Here is a 15,366-nt window from a genome sequence, read left to right on the forward strand (position 1 = left end):
GAAGTAGGGGTGAGCACATCTCCCTCACAATTGAGGTCTGAAACTATGATCAGGCCCTCATGTGTGGAGTTTGCATGTTCTCCCCTTGTATGCATGGGTTTTCTCAAGGTACTCTATCTAGCTGCTTCCTGCATTTCAAAAACACATATGTGAATAGTTCTTTGTCTTTACATGCTCTGCGATTGCCCGCCAACCAGTAGAGGGGTCTTTCCCTTTTGCCCAAAGTCAGATACTGTACAGATGTGGACAATTGGATTTGTTACACAGCAAGAGATGACTTCAGATTCGTTTAAATTTGACACTGAGATGAGGTGCAGTCCATGCATATCGACAGTGACAAATGACACTGATGTGAAGATGTAGATTGGTAAAACAATTGAAAATTGCCGTAAGGAGCATGCCAGGCAAGTAGGAGGCAATGTCGCTTTGTGAAGAAATAAGCAGGGCAACTGCATTGCATGCAGTTTCACTGAACGCGTCCTTGGTGTATATGTACACTTGGCTGGAGAAGAGTAAGGGCGCCTTTACATGAGAATGATCTCATCAAAACAAGAGTCTTGGTTTCCTTTTCAAAGAAAAATATAATCAATCATTCCCACAGAGCAGCTAAAACAACCTGTATTTTGCATAACGAAAAGTAAATTTGTCCAAATGCGCATTTGTAATGCTCTACGCACCAAGTACTGTATTTGGTTTGAGAAAAGTTTGCCAAAAAGACAGCTTTTTGCAGTTTTCAGTTAAAAGGCCATCTCATGTAAATGGCCTCTAAGTTTCTATCCATGCCATCAGTGATACAGCAAGGATTTTTTCGCTCATCATTCTGATTCAACAACATGTGGAAATAGCCTAATCTTCTAAAAATAACAGGGCAACATTTTGTTTTTGGTTTTAACTCAGTCCAGAACAATTACCATGGTCAGATGCAGTTTAACTGTACAAGGAGAATCATTTTCATATATACAAGGGGTAGGGAACTACCGTTCCTTGAGAGTCATATCCTGCCTGTTTTACCTCTCTCTCTACTTCAACACACCTGATTCAAACGATCAGCTCATCATCAAGCTCTGTAGACGGTCAATTGAAGCAGGTGTGTTGGAGTAGGGAGATATCTAAAACAGGCAGGAACTGGCTCTCAAGGAACCAGAGTACCCTACCCCTATGTTTTTTACCCTTAGTAGAATTCATACAATTTCAATTGGCTATATAGGTCAATTGCACTCTTTCCCGGATTTCGCGTTGATTTGACGACTCTAAGTCTCATCTGCATGACATGATGTGCAGCTGTACAATGGAACGGTGTGGAATTCACTGTAGACTAATTTGAGGCAACTCGTCATGATAATTAAACATGCATTCATGTGAAAGTGTGCACAGTATTGTTTCCTGCTCTGGAATGATGTCAGCCTTGTTTTGTTGATTCTCATTGAGCTCTTTATTGCTAGCGTAATCATAAACGGGTCGTAAGCCACCAGTGTGGGTGTTATGGAGAAGAGGGAAGTGGGAGATGAGGTGTTGGCTTGTGTGGGATAAGATCCCCGATGTGCTTGGCGTGGGTGGGTGGCTGTTAATGGCACAGCTAATATTTTATGCCTGTGTATGTGTGCTGCTGTAATGTGATGACACGCTTCTTCGCTTCCATGATGGTGCCATAGTGGAGAAATTAAACCGAGGAAATAGCAGAATTTACAGCCCCGTGCTGCCGTGTTGAGCTCCAGTTAAAAATCATCCAAACTGGCAATGTAACCATCTCTCCACACACACGTGCGCGTGCGGGCATACACAGAAGCATTATCCTGCTTTTTCTGAATATTGTAACACAGGAAACTGGAACATTGGCAGTTCCGGTTTTGAAAGATTTATCGGTCATTTCTCTGTATGATACGTTTTGCATGCCGCTCATAACCACATCATTTCCACAAATTTCAACAATCAGAATACATGTCAAGTGAATCAAAGAGTAAAGGCTGGTATGGTAATGAAACAGTCCCGCTGCTTATTATCAAGAAGAATAGGGGCTTGCTCGTTTTGCTTATCAGTCCTTCTCGAGTTACAGTTTGCATCCCCCGAGACATAACAGTACCACGGTACTGAGACGCATGAATGAAGTCAAGTAAACACATCAGAATCAAGTAAGCAAGCAACACAAAAGACCTTCCTCCCATGACCAAGTCCAGGCACGGACGTAAAACAGGGAGAATGACAGCAGATAAATCCTCTGACAAATGTCAAATCAATATCCTGCCTTTCCTTTGTTGCAACTGTTTTGACTTGCCGTCATCATGGGATTATTTGTAAATGCAAAAATTCTCAGAGGAAGGAGGCAAGGGAGTATGCACCACCCCACCCTCGTTTCCCTCCAAATACACCTGGGGAGGAAAAATAAGTGTATAAGTGGTTGATTGGTTGGTTGGTTGGAAGCTGTGTGTTTGTAATTTGTAGAGGTTGTGTGTGTCTCAAGTGCATGGGGAAAACCTGCTTGTGTACTTGTTTTGCAGGAACAGCCTGAGAACTGCCATCTCTGCCTGTGGAACATGTTCACCTCTTGGTGTTGTGAAAACAACCTGAAGCGTTGGCATGGCTGAAGCATGTTGCACCTTACAGCATGATATGCCAAAGATAGTCGGTGCAAAATGAGTCTGCTGTTTAAAACTCACAGGTGCATCCGAATTAATTAAATTCTTGAGGAAAACCTAATTAGTTCCAGTAGTTCAATTGAAGAATTGTACTCGTTCGAAAGGTTCACGACACGGTGAAACATTTCAATTTCTTTTTTAGAATGGTCATGATTATAGTTCAGTGCTTACATGATTATTGAACAAAAAACTGAATTTGCCATCTGTAGATTTTATAATCTTACACAACAAATAACAGAAATTAGATAATTTGCCTTCTGAATTTGTATCTTCATGGGTTTGGTAAGTTTAACCATATGCAGTTTTCCTGATTGAATAGAAGTACAGATTTTTTTTCATAGTATAATTCATTAAGATGCACCCTTATATGAGGCCCATGCACTCATGTGCTTTGAGATATTTTACTTATGCACATATAAATATTTTTACTTGCTATTGGTCCGAGCTTGGTTCTCAGCATGGTTTATTTGGAGTGTTCCGGGTTCCTCGACCACTACCAACTCATGCATATTAAAACAGCTACAGTATATGAGGTTTTAATGCGAGTGTGAAGGCTGGAAACCAGTCCTGGGTGCACCCCACGACTCACTTATGAGCCCAGTGTGGATGAAGACAAGTGCTAAAAAAATGGAAGATGGATGCCATTGTAAAGGTAGTGCCTGACACAAAAAGTAAATTTCCCCAGTGCGGGACAAATATATAAAGCATATCTTAAAAAACACATTTGCAATACATTTACAACACATCAGAGCATCAGTTCCTTATCAGCAAAAAGATGCTTCTTGTAATTTCCATGACCCCAAATCAAATAAATAATCCACCCATGCTCACTGAAAGTCCTCATCTCCATGTGCATCTACTGTACCTTGAAGGCCCCTCCCACACATACACAGTCGGACCACAACCTGGAGGGAATCGACAGTTGGACACTGCCAGCATGCAATCAGTGCATGTCGCCTCTCACACACACACACACACACACACACACACACGGGTTTAATATGTTTGAAGGAACTGCAATTACCACTATTTTTTATAACAGTTCCGACTGGTATAATGAGAGACTTTGAACCGGTCCATGGCAAACAAAAAAAAGATTGGTGACCACTGGTGTAGTGCAGTGCACGCACACATATAGCAAGGAAGGTGGATGTAAGCGCAGCAAAGCAGGCAATGTTGGGTATGGGTTGAGGGGAGTCTTAATTCAGGAATTTATTTGCAAAAAGCAACAAAGAGACTGAGTGCCACAATCAAATATAATTAGAAAAGTTCACCCCCAAACAAACATGAAACATTCAAAATGCAAAATGAACAAAGAAACACAGACACGCCACCACAGTGTCACGTATGCGAGGTGGTGGTGGACCCCAAAAAAAGCAGGCAGGAGGGAGGAGCAGGGTGTACTTGATGAAGTGTATTAAAACAGAGAAAACTAAATCCAAAACAAACATAGTCCAAAGTAGCAAACAAAAATCATAACTGAAGCTAAAACAGAACCATGACCAAAACAAACCTGACAGCAGCAGAGAAACAGCAACAAACAAACATGACAGTAGCAAAGCGCAACAATGACCTGACCATGAGTGGTTGGGCTGGGAGTCCTTTTAAAGCACTAATTACCTAATGACCAACAGGTGTGCAGCTGCAGGGGAGCCCTACAGTGCCACCTGTTGGTCCCAAACCGAATCATGACACACAGAAGACCGGTGACAATGACCAGAGACAGGGTGAATGAAAACCGGGAAATAAATAAACAGACTTATGAAACAATTAGGCACACCATGACAAAACACAAGTGACTGGAAGGAGCTGATTGGTTGATATTAAGGGAGCAAAACTGATGTAACCAAGTGGAAACAAAGACATTACAAGTAGACAGGGAAGGCATGAACAAGAGACCCATGCAGAAACACAAAACTCATGATAGCACACCAATACTAAGACCAAAACACAAATGTTGTGGTGCTGTTTCAGAGTAAACCAAAACCAAAACTTAAAAACACACATCATAACAAAATGTACATTTTACGTGTCCCCTATAACCTCCCACAGAAAAAAAAACTGAATAAATACAATGCCCCTTGCTGTTTCTGACTTTTCCAGCTGCCTTCATGCTTGTGCAGTGTGGGCTACACAATAGATTGATCATGGCTGAGTATTAGAGATTGCAAAACAAGGACTGATTTCACAAAGCTTCTATCGTGAGTACTACAATCTAACGCAACTGAAAGCTTTATTGATCTCCCTTGTGACTAATGAGATTGGAAGCAGCATTCCCAACACGACTGATAGTATTCTTTTCGGGCTAAATCACAGGATTAGATTAAGGTCCACATTCTTCTCATCTCAACCTGTCACAGTCCATATGTGCCGCTCGGCCACAAGTGAAGCGATAGGAGAATGAGAGACAAAAAGCCCACCTTCCAGATGTGTTAGATCCAACCGAATGTCTATGCTAAAGTCAGAAAGGCTCACAAAAGGAGTGGAAGATGAGGGCTGTGATGGGCAGGCCGTCACATCTTGAGGAGGACAAAAGAGTGGGGTGACAACCAGCCGGTGGACAGAAGGTCCATTTCCACTCGCACAAAAGAACCGTGGCAATGAAGCAGATTAACAAAGCTGTGTGACCATTGTGAAGGCTTTAGTCTAAATGGAAAGATTTTACACTGTGCTCTGTGTGTGTGTGTGTGTGTGTGTGTGTGTGTGTGTGTGTGTGTGTGTGTGTGTGTGTGTGTGTCTTTCCCAAATCCTTTGCACTCTCCCATCGGGAAAAGATGATCCTCTTTATTTCCTTCCTTTCATATGCAGGTATATACTCACTTTCTTCTGAGCCTTTCATTAATCCCCATTCAAAGGCCAGATGAGACAGCTGGCTTTTCAGGCATTTTTTTTCAGAACACTTGAATTTTAAATTACAGGAAACTGCCTATCCTCTTTTTCCTGTACAGTATGAGACGGCACTCTAAGTTATCTGTGTGAAATTGCATTTATATTATGTGCCGTCTATCATGTCACAGTAGTTCTGTAGCATTCTTTTTCAGTACCTATTTGGGCCGGTGTGTGGGCGGTCGCGTTTGATTTATTCTCTGTCACCATTTATGCATTTGTATTTAGCCCCATCTAACGGTCAAATTATAATATCGCAGGCATTACTTTTTTTTTGTTAACTAGTGGGAATGTGAGTGTGAGATAAGATGGCGACCAGTTCAGGGTGTACCTCGCACCTCAGTCAAAGACAGCTGGCATAGGCTTCAGCACAACCCCGACATTTGTTACTTTAGGCGATACAACACTGTAAAAAAATTAAATAATACCCGCGAAAAACATGTCAAATGAATCTGGTTATGTTAGGCAGAACAGGAGTGATAAAACAATGGGTAATTTATACACTACCTAATTTATGTCAGGAACAAGCGTGATCTAGAAAAAAAAAGTAAAATGTTCCTACACGCAAAAAAAAAAACAACGGTATTATCTACTCAATAAATATCAATCCATTTTCCAATCCTCTTATAATTTATAATTCAATTATAAAAGTAATTATGTCATTTAATTATAAAACTGGATAAGGTTTTATAATTAAAGATTTATGTAAATACTTGTACTGCTGTAATCTTTGTCTCAAATATCCATCCATCCATTCTCTGACCCACGAGACAGCACCACAGCAAATCTTTTTCATCCATCTATCCATCCATCCATTTTCTTGCGTGCTGGAGCCTATCCCAAATGTGTCCGGGCAGCAGTCAGGGCACACCCTGAACTGGTTGCCAGCCAATTGCAGGGCACATATGGACAAAAAAACATTCACACTCACAGTCACACCTGGGGACAATTTAGAGTGCTCCATTAACCTATGGTGTATGTCTTTGGAATGTGGGAGGAAACCGGAGTACCCGGTGAAATCCCATGCAGGCACAGGGTAAACACGCAAACTCCACACAGGAAAGCCGGAGCCGGTTTCTAACCCTGCAACTCTGCACTGTGAGGCCTGTGCTAACCAGTCGACCGCCCCTCAATAAATATATGCTGTAAAAATACCTGATAGAATCCACTCAATAAATGTATAGTCACAATTCGCAGCCACTTTCAGTGGGTAAATGTAAATCATATATTTGGGTAAAGGGTATCTTAATTAACGCCATGTCACTGTGTTCTGAAGGAAGATTTCTGATCCCCCAGTTTCTCTTGATGCTGTGGCAGCAGGATGTGAATGGTAAGACTGTTAAAGAGCTATCCAGAGTCAGTAAAAGCCATTCACCTTTTACTCATTTAGAAGTAGACAGATTCGCCAAAATAATCCAATGGTGTTCATGCTGTTATAATGTTTTTATGATGTATTTTTCCTTGTTGTTGTCGTCAATTCTTCGTTCTTCCTGCACGTTCTCTCAGTCCACACTCCAGTCTCGCTGGAGGCGGTAATGCATCATGAAGCTGGTGCTAGCTTGCCATGATGCCATCCCCGAACGAACAGGAGAACATGATGATGATTTCTTCATCTCCTCTTGAGGGCGCTGAATGCTAAGGGACGTTCTGTAAGTCGGTTGTGTAAAACTGACGTCAATTGCCAAGGTTGTTTAGTGTGTTGTCGAACAGGCGTGTTGTCACCGAGCAGCGCGATAACCAACCACGGACAGAACCGATGACTCACAAGTCAGTTTGTACGCCAGACGCTCTAATGTTGGTCGCCTTCAAGTTGTTTGGATCGGATAAGGCAAGCTAGGACATCTGCTAGCTTCTTTATACTAAGCTCTGCTACTGACACTTGGAGCGTGTGAATTGGTCAGTAGAGCTCAAACAAGGTAATTGTTGCACTTGACAGAACGCTGAACAGTATGAGAGTTACGACATTTGTATGTCTCTTTCAGTTTTGGGATGTGATGTGGTTGTAAAGCAAAACCAGCAACAACATTACGTGCTCAAATCGTCCGGTGTGTTTTCTGGCTTTTCCCGACAGTAGTCATGGTGTTAGTACACAGCTATTGTGAAGCCGGATTTCCCATCTCCCACACGTGGGTGGACGAAGGAATCGCCCCCTGCTTTTACTTCACTCTGGTCCCTGCTGTCCTGCTCACCATCTCTATCTTCCTCGGCACCGTCCACTTCATCTTCTACCAGAAGTATGGCACAGCAATGGAGCCCAAGTTCATCCCCCGCTCGCGTCTCTACAGGTTCCAAGTGGCCATTTCTAGCCTTGTCTTGGTTCAGTTTCTGGGTGGGATGGTTTGGCGAGCCACCCAAGGAGACCAGCTCCCAGGCTATGTGGTGCTCTATGGCTGCTTCTCTGCCATAGCCTGGGTTTGGGGGCTTGCCTTGCTTATTGTGGAGAGGCGCAGGGCTCTGGTCATGGATCGAACACGGGGCCACAGCGCAGCGCTACTACTGTTCTGGGCGACAGCGTTTGCAGCTGAGAACCTGGCATTCGTCTCCTGGTTCAGTCCTCACTGGTGGTGGGGCCTGGAAGACAATCAGCAACTGGTGAGAGACACTGAAATATTGGGCAAAACACTAGGTGCACCAAAACAATCTTATAGACCCAAGAATGTTTATTTTTGCAGGACAGTAATGTAAAATTGTACTGCAACATACAGATCTGTAATATTTTTGCCCCTCTCATGTTGGTAAACTGAAGGTGACCGAATTATTTGAAACAACAGAAACATTAGTATGATGCAACGTGGTCAACCACACTGCAAATAACAACCACAATAATAAATACCTGTCTGAACCTGTCGATTAAAACTGAATATTATTATCATTGTAAAGGTAGCTATTTTGATGCAGTTTTTGTCATAAATCTCGTTAGATTGTAGCCGGTGTGTGTCTTCACTTGGGTTTTTACCATGAAAGTCTCTTCCTCCCCGCAGTAATGTGATCATTTTTTTGTTCAAATTGGTGTGGGTCAAAGTATCGTACATTGCTCGTTGCATCAATTTAGTGTTAATATTTAATAGTGAGGACTTGCCTGACAGTTTAGTGGGTCAGAGTATGTTTGTTTACAATAGGTGTGTTATTCCCTCAGAGTCAATGTTGTCAGTCCTGTATAATGAGATTGCCGCCCTGACTTGCGGTGATGTAAAAAGTACTTTCGATTAAGGGCTGTGAGATGCAGGCTCTGCTCCTTTTTTTGCTGAGTCACTGTCTAATGTTCAACTACCAGAAACAGTCAGTAAGAGGCCACATCTTGCCCCTCCCACTCCAACGACTTAAAACGTGGCATGCCTCATGTGGACAGCCTTAAGTCATTTACAGTTTAACGTTCAGATTGATGTTTATTCTAACTGTCCATGAAATCTCTTAGGTGCAGTTTGGCTTATGGCTGATGCGCTATGTGGGCACAGCACTGCTCTTCCTTGTTGGTCTTAAGGCCCCAGGGCTTCCAAAGAGACCATACATGCTGCTTATAAATGAAGATGAGCGTGACATTGAGCAGAGTGGACAGGTAATGATGAGCAAAAAAACAAAAACTAAACACATTCTCTCTACAGTAGTCCATTCGGTAATTTTGACTGGCTTCTTGTCACCGTCTCAGAGCCTCTTGGGCAGACCAGATGAGAACCAATCGACTTGGCAGGGCTTCACGCAGAAGGCCAAGCTTCTGTTACCTTACATGTGGCCTCGGGGCAATGTCTGGCTCCAGCTGCTTGTCCTCTTCTGTTTGGTGCTGCTGGGAGTTGAGAGGGCAATCAACGTCTTTGTTCCAATTTACTACAAAAATATAGGTGTGTATACCAACAGGAGTGGTTTGTCTTTACCTGATGCTTCATGTTTTTAATCATTACTTTTCTGTCTTCTTCCCCTTCTCAGTCAATGAACTGACTGATGGCACCAGCTGGAACACTCTGACAACCACTGTGTGTATTTATGTCCTGCTAAAGTTCATGCAGGGCGGAGGTGCAGGTATGACAGACCTTTTCACACACTAGATGCTGAGTTAGTTCTTGGGTTTCATGTAAGAGTGTGTGCATCGGTCCCTTACTAAGTGTGCAAGTACCCACCTGCACACATTAACACACCGCTTATGAGCCCCCCCCCCCCCACACACACACACACAATGTGTGGAGCATGTTTTGACTAGTAGGCCTGCATTGATATTCCCATATTAAACCAGAAAAGGTCCATGCAAAGCACCATATGTTAAAACTATTTATCTATGAACCACCAACTCTACTTCACCGTGTAACAACATCAAGAGACAAATATTTTGTGACATAAAAATTAAGGTGAAAAGTGTATGCGTCATTCAAGACCACGATGACCTTCTCTTGCAGGCGCCTCGGGTTTTGTCAGCAACTTGCGCTCCTTCCTGTGGATCCGAGTGCAGCAGTTCACCAACCGTATGGTGCAAGTACGTCTCTTTGCCCACCTGCACGCCCTCTCATTACGCTGGCACCTGGGCCGCAAAACCGGCGACGTGCTGAGAAGCATCGACCGTGGCACCTCGTCCGTCAACAGCTTGCTCAGGTGGGATGGCTACACTAATGAAGTCAACAAACTGCTGTATTTTTAGTTGTTTCAGCCACTCTTGTCTTTTACTACAGTAGTTAAAAGCTGCAGATAAACAAATTTCCATTTCACATTCTACGGTACGATGTGATTGAGGCCAAATTCGTCAATGACTCAACTGATCCAGCAGATGGATCGGGGATATTCAGGCGTCACAAAACTATCATCCCACACCGATGTTTTCTGTTTTCAATATGCCATGCTGCAGGAATAACAATATTTATTCAAAGGTCTGCTCTCCTTCAATGGCTTTGTGGTTTGAATCATTTTGGCCTAATCTACGTGAATTGAAATATATGATTTCAATTTAAAATAATTTAGTTTATTGTTTTATTATGAATGATAAAATCCTATTGATACTTTTAGTATAGTACTACATAGTGTAAAAAATATTGTACATATACATTTTACAATTTTTTTCACAAATAACTACTGTGTGCACAGTGTTTGGTTGTTTGTTTTTCATGCTAAAGTAGGGAAATTTGACTGAAAGATATGTTTTTCTCCACAGCTACATTGTGTTCAGCATCGTCCCAACAATTGCTGACATTGTTATATCCATCATTTACTTTATCACCAATTTCAACGCGTGGTTTGGCCTCATTGTCTTTGTGTGCATGACCCTCTACCTCAGTGAGTAACATCAGTTGTTGCTTCAGAGATCCTCAATTTTTCTCAGCTGTCACTCCCAGTGAAAAATTTTATGTCTGTCCACCAGCTTTGACCATCATTATCACAGAGTGGAGGACCAAGTACAGACGGGATATGAATCAGCAGGACAACATTGCTAAGACGAAGGCTGTCGACTCCTTGCTGAACTTTGAGACGGTGAAATACTACAATGCAGAAAACTATGAAGTCAGCCGCTTTGAGGACGCCATTTTGAAATACCAGGTATGAAACAGCCCACGTATATTGATTGCTCGGCTAAAGACAGTTCATCGCATGGTAGTACCTAGGGGTTGTGAAAAAGGTGTACTTTCACTTCAATATGACATTTAATGTCGAATGCTACAAATTTATATCGACTAATATGGTGGTTTTGACATAATTCCCACACAGAACTAAGGAACAATTAATATATTCCACACGTGGCCTTCTGGACAATAGGGGTTATGGTCCGTATTTATCCTCCAAGCCTCTCATAGTTAAGAGAAATATGTCCAATCACGTGTTGTCTATGACAGGGGTCCCCAACCGCCGGTCCGCAGACCGGTACCGGTCCGCCGGGCATTTGGTACCGGGCCGCACAGAAAGAACTTGCCTTAATTCCGTTTTATTTATTTCGGAATACGAAAGATGTTTTATTTTGAAAACTTACCGGATTCTCCGTTACATCCGTCTGTGTCCAGCTTGACACACGTCAAGCCACGCTTCTCCGTAACGCGACCAATTAGGCTAAAAACAAACACCGGAGCTCGCAAAATGAGTAAAAAAACTGCTGGAGATCGCAAATGACGGCGGCCTTAAAAGTACGTTCGAGACAACTGGATTAAAGTTATGGCTGAATACTCTGAGATCGCCACAATAGCACTTTTGCTATTTCCGACATCCTACCTGTGTGAGGCGGGGGGGATTATGCAGCAACGGCGACGAAAACAAAATTACGAAGTAGACTGGACATAAACCACACACTTGAGGTGTCATTGTCTCTCCTATTACCCCGAGATGGGACCGTCTGGTTGCAGAAAATCAAGCTCGGTGCTGTGGTGAGTCGTCATTTTCATGCACTTTGAATTTGCGTTGTATCGTATTTTGAAGGCATTAAACATTGCCATAGCGATCGGAGTGTTGCGGCCAGATTAGACGCTCCTTGTGTTTATTATTATATTTCGAAAACACCACAGTTTTCATGCAGCTCATACCATATTATTTTGTTGTATTATTTCCGCCACACCTTAAATGCCGGTCCCTGAAAATATTGTCTGACATAAACCGGTCCGTGGGGCAAAAAAGGTTGGGGGCCCCTGGTCTATGATATACAGTACCGACTATGACTCCGTTTTACAAATTCGGAAATAACATAATGGATTCTAAGCCTGCGTCATTTCCCATTTGGAAAAGAGGAGAAAATCTCAGCTTCAGCTGAAGCTCACCATTTGTCAAAAAGTGTTCCCTTATCCCATGCAAGCTCAACATAATGTGCGGTTTGGAGCTTTTCTGTGATATGAATATGCAATACAAGATAAAAGAATCAAACACACGAGGTGAGTGGAGACGTAAGTCGTCCCAGGCCAAGCGCCATAACAGAGAAAAAGAACAATTTCAGTACACCGGTTAATGTAAATAATGTAGTCACTGTGTCTAATGGTTGTGGTATCTTCCCACTGTAGTCATCAGAGTGGAAGACACAGGCCTCCTTGGCCCTCCTCAACCAAACCCAGAACCTGATCATCGGAGCAGGTTTGCTCGCCGGCTCCCTGCTCTCTGCCTATTTTGTGACAGAAGGAAAGTTTCAGGTGCTGATATTCACATGGGAAGTTGGGTGTTTGGAATAAATGTCTCAGCAATGCAAGCTTGAATTGCTCCATGTGTTCTCTCAGGTTGGTGATTTTGTTCTGTTTGGAACATACATCATCCAACTCTATACCCCTCTCAACTGGTTTGGTACCTACTACAGGTAAGAACATGCAACTCCTTGTGCTTTAGGTAGCAATCATTTGCTGTTATCCAAGCAACTTTTTCTTATTGTTCCAGAATGATCCAAAATTTATTCATTGACATGGAAAGCATGATCAAGCTTTTTGAGGAAGAGGAGGAGGTACATCTGAAACTCACAAGTACTCCAACAGCTGTTATGCCCACTTTCCTAAAACAACTCTTTATTGCACGCAGGTGAAAGACGCTATAAATGCTGTGGATTTTCACTACAAGCTGGGGAAAGTTCAGTTTGAGAATGTTTACTTCAGTTATACAAATGGGTGGGTTCCCCTCTGCTTTGCCATGCAAACATATGATGACGGGCAGTTCCGCTCAGTGGTTGTTCCCATTTTACAGCAAGGAGGTTCTCAAGGATGTCTCCTTTACAGTACTACCTGGACAGACTGTGGCCCTGGTACGACAACAAGTGTGTGAACGTAATCTCTATGAAGAAAAAAGGTAATTCTTGTTGAACCTTCCATAGGTTGGACCGTCAGGGTCCGGGAAGAGCACCATCATCCGACTCCTCTTCCGCTTCTATGATGTTCAGGGGGGTAGCATTCACATTGACAGTCAGGACATATCCAAAGTAAGATTATGCTTACTTTCAGCGTGTGTGTTTCTGAAATAACTTCGGCACATAAAAAGCAGGAGGAGAGCAAATGACACCCTCTTTTCGTTGTGTTCAGGTGACGCAGACATCTCTGCGAGCGCACATCGGAGTGGTCCCCCAGGACACGGTGCTGTTCAACGACACCATCCTGGAGAACATCCGCTATGGTCGCATTTCTGCAAGCGACCAGGAGGTGGAGGAGGCTGCCATCGCTGGTGATATCCATGATAGAATCATGGCATTCCCTGAAGGTGATTTGTGGATTGAGAATTGTCAGTTCTGATTCATCATTTGGGTTGACAAAAGTGCAATATCATGTACCGGTAATGTTTGTCTGTGGAAGGTTATAATACCCAGGTGGGTGAAAGAGGCCTAAAGCTGAGTGGAGGAGAGAAGCAGAGGGTGGCGATAGCTAGGACCATCCTCAAGGCACCACAGATCATCCTGCTGGATGAGGTGATGAGCCGATCACAGCATGGCAAACTGGTTCCATTTTGTTCGGTTTGCAGCATTTCCTGTTTGACCACACATGGTGTCTCAACAGGCCACATCAGCGCTTGATACCCAAACGGAACGAAACATCCAGGCCTCATTAGCCAAAGTCTGTTCTAATCGTACGACCATTGTTGTAGCTCACAGGTAAAAGATACCTTCACATGTCTTCAATTGACCTGTAGCACATCTAATAAGCTATGTTCATAGGTTGTCCACAATCATTGGAGCAGACCAGATTCTTGTCATCAACAAGGGTCGGATTGCTGAGCAAGGACGGTAAGCGCTGTTTTTCAATGGCAGGCAACTTCCTTGTATTTAATGAAACGGTAATAAAGTCACCATCTTTCTGTTTAAGACATGAGGAGCTACTGCAAAAGCAAGGCCTGTATGCAGACATGTGGGCAAATCAACAGCAGGCTCAGGCCTCTGATTCCTCAGCAGACACCGAAGCCAAAGATTTCAAGTCTGAGAAACTCCAGCCGCCTTCTACTCCCTCGGGCCACCATGGCCATTGAATGTTCCTTAGTTCGTGTGATGACCTTCAGTTTAGATATTATTTGAACTCGATAGAAAGTATCTTCATTATTTATTTAATTTTAATTCAAATGGTGTCTTTACATTTCTGAATGAAATACATAATTTTTTCTAACTGGTGCAATGTAAACCACCCTAGCGCTCACACAACACTAGTTTTTGCCATTTATGTCAGGGTATAGTTCTCAGAATTTTATCAAGAGTTTAATACACACTCCATTTTCATTCAGTTTTCAACTTAATTTAAAGTGATATTAGTAAATAGAGTGGAGACCAGCTATTCACTGGGAATAGGGACGGATCCAGTTTGCAGTTGTAATTGCATTAGTGTGTGTGTGTGTGTGTGTGTGTGTGCGTGTGTGTGTGTGTGTGTGTGTGTGTGTGTTTGTGCGCGCGCGTGCGTGCGTGTGTGTGTGTTACATTACTAACTTCAAAAACTGGTCAATAAACCAGAATATAATGCCCAGAAGCGTTTTACACAAAAAAATGGAAGTTGTACCGCCCAAAATATATATTTTTTTTTAAATATTGGGGGGCAGGGGGCATCTGCAAATAAATGATTTTGTGGATGCTGGAAATGTTGAAAATGGTGATGTGGAAATGTTTCATTAAGTTTTTCATTGACATAATAATAAAGCCATACATTGTGCCCCTGGGTTTGAGGCTTTGTGATAATGCGCCTGGGATGCTCTTGCTGTAAAAACACATTTCAACAAGTGTCGTACACGTGTACAGTACTGCTCGAGGTCCCGTTTGTTTGGCATTTTGTTTACATTTCCAGTCACACACAATAAAATAAGTGTATAACAGTACGTTTTATGCTACATTTCAGACCTTATGCTCGCTACAAACTACACAGTGCTTTTAAATTCTTAGTGTTACAGTCTTAATAACTCATTCAAAAATATTTCACCTTAGATGAATATGTATTTTCGTCAAATATAT

The 15,366-nt window shown here is 42.7% G+C and overlaps 1 protein-coding gene across 2 annotated transcripts; it reads left to right on the plus strand.

Annotated features, from left to right (window-relative positions):
* Nucleotides 1-6,999: 6,999 nt before the first annotated feature.
* Nucleotides 7,000-14,740, plus strand: abcb6a (ATP binding cassette subfamily B member 6 (LAN blood group) a). Of its 2 annotated transcripts, none has more exons than XM_019878510.1 (19): nucleotides 7,000-7,435; nucleotides 7,591-8,111; nucleotides 8,935-9,075; nucleotides 9,166-9,355; nucleotides 9,441-9,533; nucleotides 9,905-10,097; nucleotides 10,651-10,772; nucleotides 10,858-11,033; nucleotides 12,473-12,598; nucleotides 12,683-12,759; nucleotides 12,837-12,900; nucleotides 12,975-13,060; nucleotides 13,137-13,194; nucleotides 13,264-13,368; nucleotides 13,469-13,643; nucleotides 13,736-13,848; nucleotides 13,937-14,031; nucleotides 14,095-14,163; nucleotides 14,243-14,740. In XM_019878510.1, the coding sequence occupies exons 2-19, from the start codon at nucleotides 7,596-7,598 to the stop codon at nucleotides 14,400-14,402; spliced, it is 2,559 nt and encodes an 852-aa protein (XP_019734069.1). In that variant the 5' UTR covers nucleotides 7,000-7,435; nucleotides 7,591-7,595; the 3' UTR covers nucleotides 14,403-14,740. The 2 variants fall into 2 exon arrangements, with proteins under 2 accessions (XP_019734069.1, XP_019734068.1); XM_019878509.1 differs by having other exon boundaries at nucleotides 7,001-7,435; nucleotides 7,577-8,111.
* Nucleotides 14,741-15,366: the final 626 nt, after the last annotated feature.

Source organism: Hippocampus comes, unplaced genomic scaffold (assembly GCF_001891065.2).
Source record: "Hippocampus comes isolate QL1 unplaced genomic scaffold, H_comes_QL1_v1.1 scaffold345, whole genome shotgun sequence".
Classification (NCBI taxonomy): Eukaryota; Metazoa; Chordata; class Actinopteri; order Syngnathiformes; family Syngnathidae; genus Hippocampus; species Hippocampus comes.